We start from the raw sequence: 15,186 nt of genomic DNA on the forward strand, positions 1-15,186 counted from the left end.
CTTTTTCAAGCATGCACTGGGGTAAAGGAGAGACGGTCGGAGTTTTTGGTCAATCTTACAGAAGAGCTTGCACAGGCTCATGTGGCAGCCAAGGAGGTGGCCAAGGAAAAGGCTCAGCAGCAGCAACCACCCACACCTGACACAGGGAAAAGGGCATGGTGCCAGGTCAAGTGTTGTTGCAAAAGTAACCGTGCCACTAATCGTGTGTCTTGTGATAGGTTCACATGTGGCAAGTGCAGAAAGGAGATGATGTGGCAGTGCCAGGTGTGTGCAGAATATTCATAGGTGTATTTATATATACACCTATATACCAATAAAGCTAACTTGAATATAAATTTCTGGCAATGTTGACTTTTTTTGGGGGTGGGGGGTGGCTTCACCAATTCACCTTCACCTTGTTCCAGAGGACCATTTCTTCTGGACCTGCATATTCCCACCTCCACCCCTCCCCATACAAACACACAAACAGTACTCCTACATTTAGAATCAATGTAATGGCCTCATTTTCATAACACTGGTATGGCTGAACAGACTACTCTCTGTGTGGTGATGGTGGTGGTACAGAATTGTTTTCTGATCCTTACATAAAAATAAAGTTGTCCTCCAAAGAAGGTGTGGGGGGGGTGGAGGTAGGCCAAAAAAAGAGAGTAGGGAGAGAAAAGTAAATTTTCTATTTTTGTTTGCCAGTTATGGCTGTTGTGTTTTTGAAAGAGACACACTGCAAAAAGTACCATCTTGATAAGTTAAAATTGCTCAAGAATATTATTCTATTTCAAGTAGCTGAGGGTTTTTTGTATACATTTATGTAAAAATATCTTTACCTATACCTATTGACAGTTTTAACTACTTAAAATAAGGTTAAAAAATCAGAGCCTTTTTGAATAATCAATATGCCACTATAATTCAAATATTATGTTTGTGTCAATTTCACATTATTTCAACCTTCCACAAAACAAATCTCAAACATGGTCCTGAGTTGAGCAGACTTCTGCCAAGAGAGGTTGCAGTCTCATGAGGCAGCCAAAGGTGTGTATTGAAAGGTGTGTCAACAGCAACCACCCACAGCTGACACACACCTCATTTACATAACACTGGAGGTGAGAAGGGCTTATCACACCTGCCAAGAGACCAAGAGTCTAGTTGGGACACTGTCGAAAGCAGGCGGCTTGGTAGTTCTAGTGGGGTACTGTCGAAAGCAGTACTAGTATCACTAGTAGTTCTAGTGATAAGGACTTTTCTCTCTGCGGCACTGTGCTTCACAGAGACCTGGCTTACTGAGGCCACCTGGACAGCGCGCTGCAACTCGCTGGCTTTCAGACCTCGGGAAAATTTTGAGGAGGTGGAATCTGCTTTTATATTAACTGCGGCTGGTGTACAGACGTCACTGTGTTCATGAAGACCTGCAGTCCTGATCTGAAGTCTGTGTTCATCAACTGTAAACCGTTCTACTGCCCGCGTGAGTCCTCCTCCGTGGTGCTCGTCGGAGTTTACATCCCGCAAAGCTTGTGTGTGCTCTCACTGACCAGATCATCAGCGCGGAGCATAAACACTCAGACTCCATTTTCATAATTTTAGGGGACTTCAACAGAACGAAACTCACTAGTGAGCTGCCTAAATTGCTCTGTTCCCCGAGCTGCTCTGGGCCTATCTGACCACTCTATGGTCCATCTTCTCCCAACCTACAGACAGATGCTCAATCCTGAGGTTAGTATTGTAAAGAAGTGGACCAGTGAGGCAAAAGAAAGGCTTCAGGACTGCATGGTGTCAACAGACTGGTGTGTGTTTGATGACGCAACAAGCAGCCTGGACGAATACACTGACACAGTGACATCCTACATCAGCTTCTGTGAGGACATCTCATGAGCCATCAGCCATCTGGAAGTACCTGCAGTCTCTCAGGCTACAAAAGAGCCCCCCACCAGACAATGGGGGGTCATCAACTGGCTGATGACCTTAACAGCTTTTACTGTAGGTTTGAAAAGCCCAGCTCCACCCAACCTGACAGCACCAATTCACACCCCCCTGACTCTCAGCCACCCATACAGCCTACCCTGAAGATCAGTGAAGGAGACGTGCCACGACTCTTCAAAAAAGAGTGAGGAAGGCACCAGGCCCAGACGGAGTGTCACCTTCCTGTCTGAGGATCTGCGAAGACCAGCTGGACAAATCACTGGAGCTGTGTGTCATACCATCATGCTTCAAACGCTCCACAATAATACTCATCCCCAAAAAGCTCACCATCACAGGATTGAACGATTACAGACCCATTGCACTGACCTCTGTGGTCATGAATCCTTTGAGAGGCTGGTTCTCACTCACTTGAAGAATATCACCAACCCCCAGCTAGACCCCCTGCAGTTCGCTTATCGAGCCAACAGATCGGTGGACGATGCAGTGAACATGGGTCTTCATCACATCCTCCAGCACCTTGACCATCCAAGTACATAAGCAAGAGTTCTGTTCTTGGACTTCAGCTCTGCGTTCAACACGATCATCTCCGGACATCTACACACCAAACTGACCCAACTCAGTGTGCCAGCCTCCACCTCCCAGTGGATTACCAGCTTCCTCACTAGCAGAGAGCAGCAGGTGAGGCTGGGAAAGATCACCTCAGGAACCAGGACCAACAGCACAGGAGCTCCACAAGGTTGTGTTCTCTCCCCTCTGCTCTTCTCACTCTACATAAACGAGTGTACCTCCACTGACCCCTCAGTCAAAATCCTGAAGTTTGTAGATGATTTGACAGTCATTGGTCTCATCCGGGACAGTGATGAGTCTGCTTACAGACGGGCTGTTGAGCAGGTGGTCCTCTGGAGCAACTACAACAACCTGGAACTGAACACAGCAAAAACAGTGGAGATGAGAGTGAACTTCAGGAGAGGCCCTCCTACCCTTCCAGCACTTACCATCCTGGACAGTACTGTGATGCCGTGAACTCCTACAAGTTCCTTGGTACAACAATCTCCAAGGACCTGAAATGGGACTACAACATCAGCTCCATCATCAAGAAAGCTCAGCAGAGACTGTACATGCATCAGCTGAGGAAGTTCAACCTGCCCCAGGAGCTGATGGTGCAGTTCTACACCGCCACCATTGAGTCTGTCCTCACTGCATCCATCACAGTGTGGGGCAGCTCAGCTACCAAACATGACACCCACTGACTGCAGCGCATCATCAGGTCTGCAGAGAGGACCATCGGTGTGACACTACCCACCCTGCCAGACCTACACACCTCCAGAACCAGGAAGAGTGCAGAGAATATTGTGTCTGATGCTTCACACCCTGGACACCACCTGTTCCAGCGTCTCCCCTCAGGATGGCGTTTTAGACAACTGAAAACTAAGACCACCAGACTAAAGAGAAGCTTCTTCCCACATGCCATCACTCTTATGAACAGCTGAACACTACAACACAACATCCAGGATACAGTCTGTCACACACAAGACTGTTACTCACAATCCATATCCAGCTCGTCCCTCTCACCCTGTTCACCTCCTGTACTGCACTTTATTAATCTGGTGATGGTGCCCAAGAACCACTGTACCTATTGTCTCTGCCAGTAATTTCCTCTTATTTATATGCCTTATTTAATTCAGTTTAATTGATCTATTTAACTCAGTCTGCACCTCAGTGTCTTTTATTGCTGCACTCAGCACTTTATTGTAGATATACTACTTTGCACACGGTTTACAATGTATGTTTTGTGTGTGTGTTTATGTGTGAGTAAATGTTTTACATCGGTGATGTTACTGTTAGTTATTGTGCACTGGGAGCTACTGTAACCAAACACAAATTCCTTTATGTGTGAGCATACTTGGCCAATAAAGCCCGATTCTGATTCTGATTCTCTCCCTCACGCTCCATGAGATCCGAGTACTCGGACGGAGGGGGGCTCACCTCCTCCTCACTGTACTCAGCAGGGTCAGAGCACTCGGACGGAGGGGGGGTCGCCTCCTCTCCATATTGCTCAGATGGCGCCGAGTACATGGATGGAGGTGGGCTTTCCTCTTCCTCCTCGCCCTCACCATAATACTCAGTGGCTTCTTCCGACTCCTCCCCCTCAAACTCACTCTCGGGGATCTTCTCCACTGTGCAGAGCTCCAAGGAGCCGACTCTCAGGGGCGAGGAGTCTCTGGAGGAAGGGAAGTGTCTCTCTCTCCACATCCGCCGTGCAGCTTGGCGCAGATGTTCCGCCAGTGTCTCCACCATGGTAGCCTGTGCCTGATGCAGCAACAGTGCAACCACTGGGTCTTGCTGCATCTCCTCAAGGCTCATGGGGTTCTCACGGCAGGGGTCAGGGGAGGAGGCATGGTGGTGTCTGCTAGGCCTCTTCCCCTTCTTGGCACAGGTTGTATAACCTGGCATGACTTGTATTTGGCTTGTCTTTCTCCCAAAGTCATGTTCAGATCCTTGACACCTTCAGCACGTTCTTCATCTGGTATTGACTCCAGTACCTTTCGGCTGTTTAAAATAAATTTACAGAGCCGAAGTTTGCCTCTGCTGCAGAGCGCACCAGCTTCCTTGATAAGCTGGACTGCTTCAGCCTCAGATGATGCACTGCCAAGACCATCATTGATATAAAAATTTCTTTGGATGAATTTAACAGTGCTTTGATTAAACTGATCCTGAACTTTAGCAGCTAAATGTTTAAGACCAAATTTAGCACAGCCAGGTGAGGAGGCTGCACCAAAGAGATGGACTTTCATCCAATCAATTGATGGCATAGACTCTAAATCCGCATTCTCCCACTATAAGAACCTCAGGTAGTCTTGGTCTTCAGGCCTTACATAGAACTGATGGAACATTTGTTCTACATCACACATAATAGCAATTGGACCTTTGCGAAACCTACAAAGTACTCCAATCAAGTTGTTTGTGAGCTCTGGCCCAGTAAGAAGATGGTCATTGAGTGATGTATCTTGGTATCTTGTTGAACAATCGAAGACCACTCGTATCTTCCCAGGCTTCTGAGGGTGGTACACTCCATGTACCAAACTGGTTGATTGCTGAGCTCTTCCTCTGGAACCTTTTCAGCTTCACCACGAGCATTAATGTTGTTCATGAAGTTCATGTAGTCTGAGCAGCTCTTCTTTTCATTTTTTTGCACAACCTTATGTGGTTCAGACCATTGTGGGACAATTCCTTGAACTGAGAGAACGTCCCTTTCATCATAGACTTGAAGCCTTGCTCTGGCTGCATTCAGCTTTTTTAGCTCCTACAGGTGCTCAACCTCTTAGGTTTTCTTAGGTTTCTTAGGTTTTCTTAAAGAATTCTCTTCTTGCTGTTTCTTTAAGAGAGCAGCTTCTTGTCTCTCGCTTTCTATTCTACGCTCAGTTTCTTCCTTTTCTACTTGAAGACGGCGGGTTAATGCAGCTGCTTCTTGCCCTGCAACTATCAGCTTATCCTCAGCTTCAAGTCGGTGCAATTTTTCTTGGTGACATTCTTGCTCAGCCATAATTGTCAATACAGCCCGTGTAGCTGCATACTCAGCAGCAGCTTCTTGTCTTTGGACTGAGGACACGTTAGAGCAGGGGTCTCCAACCTTTTTGGAACTGGGAGCAACTTCTTGGATACCAGTAATTGTGGAGGGCTACGGGGGGGGGGGGGGGGGGGTGGGGGGGTGGCGGGGGGAGGATGGGTGGTGGTGAACGAAAGTTGTTGAGCGGGGGAGGGGGGGGGGGGTGAACGAAAGTCGCATGGTGCATGGCGCTATAGTGAGCTATTTTTAAAACAAGCCCGCGGGCGACTCATGACGTGGGTGACCCCTGGTTTATTCAATATTGACGGCAGCCTAACTTTTTGATTGACAGCTAATTGAGCAATAGAACATGAGAGGGAGTGTGTTATCGTATGTACATGCCGTTACTTGACAACACGTCCGCAGAGTGATACAGAGAATGAGAATACCGTGCTGTTATCACACATATCTGCAGGGTTAGAACACTTCTCAACCAGTCGGATTGTGAACTAACTGTTGTATAATTGGCGAATAATCATTTAGTGTTAGAAGGGGAGGGACAACTGTGAATTTTGATTGGACATAAATTTAAGTAGATTTCTCGATGGGACCAATTAGGTTTACAAATTTATATGTAATTCATTGGCCCTTTGGCGAGCTACTCGGAAAGGGGTGGCGAGCTACTGGTAGCTCGCGAGCGACGTGTTGGAGACCCCTGCGTTAGAGTGTATGGAATTAGCTTTAGAGCAACTAGAGGCAGAAGGTGAAACACTGGAATTGGAAGATGCAAATACAGATTTAGCATCAGGGCATGTCAGCTCCTTCTCTATTCCTTGAATTTGAGACTAGGCATTATGTACTACAATCTGGGTAATTGAGGTACAGTTGTCCAACTTGCGACGCATGTCATGAGAAGGGCTGTCAATCCTTCGGTGCTCATCATAGACAGTGTTCGGCTCAGATAATTCCCTTTGTATACTGTCGATATGCTCTTGTAGGATATGACTGGGATCCTGTTTTATAACTGATTTTTTAGCTACCTTGGTTAGAGCCTTCCAGCATTCATAAATGCTGTCAAAGTGAAGTTGTAGCCCTTTCAACCTTTCCTTGTGCAAGTCTTTTCCCTTTTCTGTTAAAGTGCAATATCTTTCACTCCTACGATGCTCTTCAGACTGTTCAGGGCAGTCATGGCCTAGTGGTTAGGGAACTGGTCTTGTGACCGGAGGGTCGTGGGTTCGATCCCCAGACCTGAGGCCATGACTGAGGTGCCCCTGAGCAAGGCCCTTATCCTTCAATTGCTCACTTGTATAAAAATTAGATAAAAATGTAAGTTGCTCTGGATAAGGGTGTCTGGCAAATGCTGTAAATTATTAAATTATTTAAATTATTATTCTACTTGTTGTACCCCAGTTAATACACCTTGGTCTTTTTCACTTCCTTGTGACATCTTAATTGCTTATAAAACTCAGTATATAATTACCACAAGCAGCATAGTTTATCTCAAGTGAACTTGCGTGACAGAAAGGCATAAATATTACAGTTAAGTAACACTTAAAGTTAAATTCGGCCTTCAGGAATCAGACTCAGGAGTCAGAAGACTGGACAGCTTCAGTGTTGACAAGTTTATTGACACACAGAGCATGTAACATAAGGTGGATCACGACCAGTTCTACTGTAGTCTATTTTGGGAGGACCTTATATACATTGTGGAATGTGGGAGGAGGAAGACGAGGAGCTTAAGGGGGGTAAGTGGGAGATGAAGGCGAGGAGGTAGAGGAGTATAAGGAGTGGTCACTGTGGGATGAAGGTGAGGGCACTTGGGCAATCTACATTAGGTTGGGTAGTTGATAGTCGTCACCTTAGGGTTAAGACTTCAAAGGATATACAAACAAAGGACAGAGGTGCTGGGCATGCAAATGTGGGCAACCATCACACTTCTCAGGGATTCTGATGGTTGCCCCATCAGGGGTTGACAGACAGCAGACGATGAATAATCTCCATAGAGACAAAGGGGTGAGATATGAAAGAAGCATCTTTTCTCTCAACACTTACTTAATTAACTTGTATATAAATAATACAGACCATGAAAACTATAACTTCAGAACATTCAAATATCAGCTAACTTAACATAGACCGAATATAGCATTTCTTGTTAAATCAATCAATTCACTATCTTCATTTACATGCCAAAATAGCTACATGAGCGTCTTTTCTTATATTTGAAACACTGTTTTGTAAATTAGGTTACACACAGCTCCTTGTAGTTTTCCACTCTTTTGTCACTTTTCAGAACACAACTTTAGTGTCTGACTTATGGATGTCTTCACGGAGAAACTAATGAACTTGTGTGTCTTTAACGTTAAACAGTGACTTATCGTTTTGTAGCTGTCCGGCACGTGCTGGATAGAGAGGCTTCACGAAGCTCCGGCATGCATTGGTTAGTGAAGCTTCACGCAGGTCCGAGTTTGACTTTCACTCCCTCCAGGAAATACACAACACTTTGATTCTTCCGTTACTGATGGATTTATTTTCCCCTTGGGCTGGCACTTCACACTCCAATCCACCGTCGTGAACATAACAATCACATGTTTGTATTCAAACATACAACAAAAATGAACGTAAAATGCACATAGATAAACAGTGCTATTAACATACCTCGCTGGCTGCACATAACCGAGAGGGAATAAGTTAATTTGCAACTAGAATCACCAAACAGATGACGTACTATCCGTTTTAACAACTTTAGCTATCCTTTAGCTTAGCAAGATGTCTGAATGTCTGACTTGTGCACCTTCTTCATAAAACAAAAAAAGTATCGGTAAAAAGGGTCCGTGTACAACACAGATGGTAATTTTAGTTCTCATATAATGCAACCCAAAATTACTTAAATGAAGAAATAAATATTTTAACAAAAAGTATCAAAACAAATGACAATATTTATGGCAGTTAAAACATTCCCCCAGAGGCAGGCTGAGAAAGACCAGCAGCCCCTTCAGGAGCAGTGGAGTCCCAGGGCCGCACTTCCCAGTGACACCCGCATGCCTGCCCCAGCGTCCAGGAGAGGGAGACCCCGGGCAGCACGCTCCCAACCATGGAGCGCAGGCCCAGCGGAACCAGAGGAAACAGAGCCGCCCCCCAGGATGACCTCCCCCATCATGGGCCAGCAGCAAATCCCCAGTGTCCCATGCCAGAGAGCCAACCATTAACCAGCAGACCCCCAACTCCCCTGCCTAGAAGCCCCGAGCCACCCCAGACCACAACCGCCTAGGGGAGCGGACCAACTCCCATGCCGCACTTCCAGGCCAGGCCCCAAAACCCCAAGGCGCCCCCTCGCTAGAGGGGAGAAGTAACCACAGGGGAGCTGCCGGGAAAGGACCAGGCACAACAAGCCCCAGAAACAGAACCAGCTGTCCTCACACACACTCAACCTCATATATACATTCACCCCCATATATACACCCACACACATATTTACCCGCACACCTTCACCCCCGTATACACCCACACATCTTTGTTCACACCCATACACACTACATACATACACATACCCCCTTATAGACACCCTCATTATATATACCCCCACACACAACCACATACACACACACACCCACACCCACACATATATACACCCTCACCCATATATACACCTACACGGACAAATACATCCACACAAACATATACACTCCCACACGCATTCACCCACACCCATATACACACTTACACCAGTGGGGAACCGTCAGGGCCCTCTACGCCCTCTCAGAGGGCCTAAAAATATTCTTAGAACATAAATATATATCATTTATCCCATTTTATTTGATCTACTTACAGTTTGACAATCGACATCTAAACAATTACAAAAATATAAGCAAATAAATTATTCACCGGTGTCTATTCAATCTGTGTTGGAAGGTGAGGGGTTAAGTGGAAGCCTGTGAGCCTGTGTCTCCCCCTATCAGGACTGTGATGCCCGCTGTTCGTTTACAGAGAGCCTGGCAGTTATAATTTAGCGCAATACCAGTTTCAAATGACAGTAAAATTGGCCAATCATATCTTCCCTCTTAGTGGGCGGGCTTAACTGTATGATCATTTCCGCCCGCTGTGGCGACACTAGCTGTCGTTCGCGTACCACCACTAGCTAGTTTTGATTCATTCCATTGATGTCCTCGTGCGCGTTGTTTACATATTCCGCTCGCAAGGAACACGGAGCTGTGAACCTTATTTTGTTGGAACCTTATTTTGCTTAAGAAGTTATCTAGTACAGATATTATTGTCTACTGCGTTTCTAAAGCTGTCGTATAATTTTTTTTTCTTTATTGCAGTTAATTAGGAGAGGAAACAATTTTTTTTGGGGGGGGCGGGCCAAGGTTTAATGGTCACGGTTCGCTACTGACTTACACACATATATACATCCACAAATGTAAGTACACTTTCACCTAAATATATACATACACACACACCCATATATACACCCCCCGCCCCAATACGTACACATTCACCCACCTATACAAAAAGACCTTCCTACCCCTCCACCCCCAGTGCAGTGTTGTGTGTAGGTGTTGGTGTATATGAATGTATGGTAGTGTGTGATTCTATGGTGCAGTTAAAATTGAGGAAACTGGTGTTGGGACAAATGTGGGCAAAGCCCTGGGCCTCTGGTCAGTGTTCGTCCACACCATCCCCTCAAAAGCCCTTAATGTCTAAAGTGCAGTAAAAACTGAGGGACAGACAGTGGTGAAGAGACCTCATCGACCTCTGGATAACATGCCCGCCCCCCAGGAACCTAAATGTATGAGTACTGTTTGTGTGTGCGGGGGGTGGAGGCGGTGGGGGTGTTAGTAGGTCCAGAAGAAATAGTCCTCTGTCCTAACTGGCTCATTACGCACCGTGTTTCACTGCTAACCCACTCGAGGCAGGAAGAGGTCAACCTGGGAGACCAAGGAGACACCCCACACCGCCACCGCATCAAAGCCCAGACCCCCTCCACCCCCACCTCAGAGAGTAGCCTGTACAGCAGTACCATTCATACAACATTGGACATCCACATTCACCCAAACACATATACACCCACACACATTCGTCACATGTATACACCCTCACACACATATACACCCACACATATTCATCCCATATATACAACCTCACACATACACCCACACACCTTCATCCCATATGTGCACCCTCACTCATATACACTGAAAAAAAGAACTTGTTGGATTTACTCAATTCAATAGTGGACATTGGTTGCACACATTTGTTTTGCTTCAACAGCAACTTAAACAATTAAGTTAAATTAACACAAGTTTTTAACATTTAATAAACATGTATATTTTGTGTTGATAATGTGTGATTGAAACATGTTATGATGAAGTGATTTGAGCTCCTAGAACACTTTAACACTAGAGTTCCTGAGATCTCAAGGTCCTGAGGACATCACCCCTCCTTCTCCTGCCCAATTAGCAGGACCATACATAAGCTTGCAAAAATTTTCGCGGCCTTCGGGGTTCTAGTGTTAACACTAAAACTACCAAACCCTCGTCTTTAGAAAGACTCCCTACTAGACTCCCAACTTATGTCAAATGACATAAGTCTCTTGCTCTCTTGGTAGGTGTGATTAGCCCTTCTTACCTCCAGTGTTATGTAAATGAGGCATGTGTCAGCTGTTGCTGTTGACACACCTTTCAATACACACCTTTGGCTGCCTCATGAGACTGCAAGCTCTCTTGCAAGAAGTTTGCTCATCTCAGGATATGTTTGAGATTTGATTTGTGAAAGGTTGAAATAATGTGAAATTGACACAAACATAATATTTGAATTATAGTGGCATATAAGTGGCATTTTCATCAGTCAAAATAGCTCTGATTTTTTTTTACCTTATTTGAAATAGTTTTTGTCTTTTGAAAAACTGCCACTAGGTAAAGAATATGGTTACATAAATTTTTACAAAAAAAAATCCTCAGCTACTTGAAATAGAATAATATTCTTGAGCAATTTTAACTTATCAAGATGGTACTTTTTGCAGTGTGCCTCTTCCAAAAACACAACAGCCATAACCAGTAAACAAATAGAGGAAATTTAGGTAATCTCACACTGCAGAAAGTAGCATTTTCATTAGTCAAAATAGCTCTGATTTTTTTTTACCTTATTTGAAATAGTTTTTGTCTTTTGAAAAACTGCCACTATATGTGCCACTATATCCCATATGTACAACACCAGGGTTTTTTCTTCTGCATTCCATCTGAGTCAATGGACCTACACAGCTCCCACTATCACCCACCCACACCCCCCCCCCCCTCCCGGATGGCCTGGATGGCCTCGTCTTTTGACGAGCTCTTGGTAGCTAGTAGGGGAGTATGAAAATCCTTGTAGTCCTAGTGTTAAAATCCCAAATCTTTGTGTAAAAAAAAACAAAAGTAAACAGTTACACTATATAAAGTGCATTTACATCTATCAAATTAAATTAAATTATCTCAACCTGAGACAACTGGTTTGTTCACAACAGAAGTAAACTTAACAATAAAACCTCTATTCTTAATTAAATAGATCAAATACCCAGTCTGGTAGACATTCAGGAACTATAAGTATTTTCTTAAATAATGTTTATATCGCCACCTTGAAAATGCTAATTTTTCTTTGTCTTGCTCCTGACTCACCATTTCTGCCTCTTCTCTGTTTGTGTCATGTGTCACTGGTGTGCTTCGGCACGCGTGTAAAAACACTGGCTCTGATTGGCTACCATATCGCTGCCTTAGCCAATCGATTACTGACTTGTTAAGTTAAACAGGTGTTACACCGAGAACTGTGACCTATCGAGATCTGTTACTCCTCACTAGCCTGGGCAGGGGTCCGCTCGGATTACTGTTAGTATATTAATATATAGTAACGCACCGCTTTTAATGACCAGTAACGTCAACGGCGTAACGACAGGAAAAGTAATAAATTATATTATCCCGTTACTGACAAAATGGTGCCGTTACCTAATGCCGTTATTTTTAACTGCGTTATTCGCAACACTGAGCATGTCTCACTTTTACGGAGTAAAACAAAAAAAAACTCAGCGGAAGCAAAGTCACAAAAAACCATGCACAGTGTGCGCACCACCTAGTGGCTCCAGCTACCATCTCCACCTTACATATGTATAGTTGATATCTTTGTCTTCATGCCCAGAGCTTAGTATATATTAAATATATGTATAAATATATAAACAGTAAAACAAATCAATGTAAAGGAAAAAAACCAACGTAAGGAAATCTGTGTGAATAAAAACCTTATAGGTTTACAATCATACTTTGGTCTGTGCAGGCTGCAGTCAAAGCTGTGGTGGCTTCTTCACGGTTGGGCAGTGCCGGGAGCCATGGCAACACTGATGGCAACAAGACCAACTGCAATGACTCTTCCATCCATCAGGAGGTAGAAGAGGAACAGCCTGAGAAAGAGCATCCCAAACTCCACAACAAGGAGTCATAGACTGCTGGTGATTTGCACTGGAAAAGAATCTTTGTCTTTCACTAAAAATGAAAATGTTAAAAATGTTGCTTCACAGTGGGTCAGAACTAAGGCAACATGGTCCTCATAAAAGGACTGAAAGAATGCACTTGGCTCTCAATTCTCCCTGCATGTGACTGGTTTTCTTAAGAAAACTCACAAATGAACTCTGCAAAAAATGCCACACCATTTACATTTAAGTCTCATTGTGCACATTACTTAACTAGATAGGTGAACTGAATGCTTTTCCATGAACAGACATTAGGTGGTCATTGCATTTGAGTTCAATATTTGATATGTGAACCACAAATTGACTGCATTTAAGTTTGAATTCTTTTGAGCAACATGACTTCTAATTCTTCTAATTAGTTTATGTATGTAACATTACAGTGAGCTCATTTGTTACAGAAGCATTTTAAAATTGGATTAGGTTTGTATGCAATAGACAGCATGTTCCATTTAGAAATACGAATAATACAGTTTCCATATGATCACTGGACTGAATGTTTACCAGAACTTCAATTAAGAATGCCTTATTATGAACCAGGTTTTTAATCCTTACTAGAAACAAATATTCCATATTTCAGGAATAAGATTGTATGATTTGGATTTGAATCCTGAATACAGGACACAAAGGAGTTGGTTTTGTATAAGCTACAAGCTGGTTTTATTTTTTACTTTTATAAACCTACAGAAATTGATGCTCAACATTAATGTGTAGTTAAGAAAGTGTAGATAAGAAAATAATTGTATGGATATTCTTATGCACAAATTCATATTCCTGTTCCTAGTGCCAAAAAAACCTGTTACATTGGTAAGCCCCAAATGTAAAGTTTTCCCTTTATATTTAAATGTTATGAGATTAAACTGCCCATGTTTTGACTGAATGTTATGTACTTTATAGCATGCTTTTAATGTAAAGACTATCAGGGAATGCTGTCTAGGAATTATTGGACAAAGACATGCAAGGAATGTAACATGGATATACTGCATAAGGGTTTGCTCTGCATGTTTAACTTAACTAAAATGCACTGTATTTTACTGATGTGAATTTTGTTAAATGGTATGATGTTAGAGGCTGTTTGAGGGCCACATTGTGCATGACACAAAGGTGTCGACTTTCTTTATCTGCCTGTTTCTATGTTAAAGGACTAATTTAAAACTATCTCACAATGGTACTGTATACTGCAAAACAAAATGCAAATAAACAAGTCCAGGATCCTGGAATGAGTGGACTTTTCCAGTGATTCATAAAGACTAACCCCAATGTTATTTTCACAGTAACACTTTACATTACGTGTTTACTTACTAACGTGAAGTAATGCATTAGTTAACATGAACAACACATGAAGTAACACATTAACAATAATTAACTAACGTTAAGTAAACATGTAACAGTTGCAGCTCCTGTTTTGGCTCTTGGTTGCTTGTGTAGCAGTGTGGTATTGTTACTCCGCTAGATTAAGCCCCCCCTTAGAAATTCAGTTCTGCTTTTATGTTTATTTGGGTAAAGACGAGTTATTAGAGCGGGTGGTTATGGGACAGAGAAGGTCAGAGCCATTGGGACCATAAGTGGGTGTGGCTTACTGTTGCAGCAAGGGGTTCAAAACCGTCGCTCTCGCATATTTCGTCCTCTTTATATAACCACTCAGGCGAGAGGTATGTGCTCATATAACTCTTCCCTGATATTCGTTGTGTATCATTTATGTTAACTGTATTCATGTTAGTGTGGGTTTGCTTGGTAACTGTCCGTAGAATGTACTGTTCTGTTTCATGATTAAAGTTTTGTATTGTATTGTGTATAAATCGTTAATAAGCATGTTCACGGCGCTCGCTAGCGCGAGTTATGTACGCGGGGAGTGCTAACTGGAATGCTAACCGTGCCGCGATATTAGCCGAATGTTCTCTTTCTTTATTAGTAAAACACGTTTTCGCTAATAGTTTGAAGAATATTTTCTTTTTTATTTATCATTTGTTGAATTGTGTGCTAGTGCATATTTCGTCCTCTTTATATAACCACTCAGGCGAGAGGCATGTCCATGAGAAACGTTGGGTGCCTTATTGTGTTTGTCCACTGTGTGCAGGCGAGTGGCGAGAGCGTGCAGATACAGAGATATCTGTTCTAATAAAGTGCTGCTTCCCACACATGCGAGAGCTGTGTCGTCCCTTCCGGTTGTGGAGACTTCCAAGAGTTCACACACACAAAAAAACTACACAATGCAGGAAAGAACACGTTACACTTGCAC

The 15,186-nt window shown here is 43.6% G+C and overlaps 1 protein-coding gene across 4 annotated transcripts in view; it reads left to right on the forward strand.

Annotated features, from left to right (window-relative positions):
* camk4 (calcium/calmodulin-dependent protein kinase IV) overlaps window positions 1-14,167 on the forward strand; it is a 178,167-nt gene extending 164,000 nt beyond the window's left edge. For all 4 annotated transcript variants that reach the window (XM_076988354.1, XM_076988355.1, XM_076988357.1 and 1 more), the window contains one exon: window positions 12,758-14,167. In XM_076988354.1, the coding sequence (XP_076844469.1) occupies window positions 12,758-12,922 (165 nt within the window). In that variant the 3' untranslated portion in view covers window positions 12,923-14,167. The remainder of the gene's footprint in view (window positions 1-12,757) is intronic.
* Window positions 14,168-15,186: the final 1,019 nt, after the last annotated feature.

Source organism: Brachyhypopomus gauderio, unplaced genomic scaffold (assembly GCF_052324685.1).
Source record: "Brachyhypopomus gauderio isolate BG-103 unplaced genomic scaffold, BGAUD_0.2 sc61, whole genome shotgun sequence".
NCBI classification, from domain to species: Eukaryota; Metazoa; Chordata; class Actinopteri; order Gymnotiformes; family Hypopomidae; genus Brachyhypopomus; species Brachyhypopomus gauderio.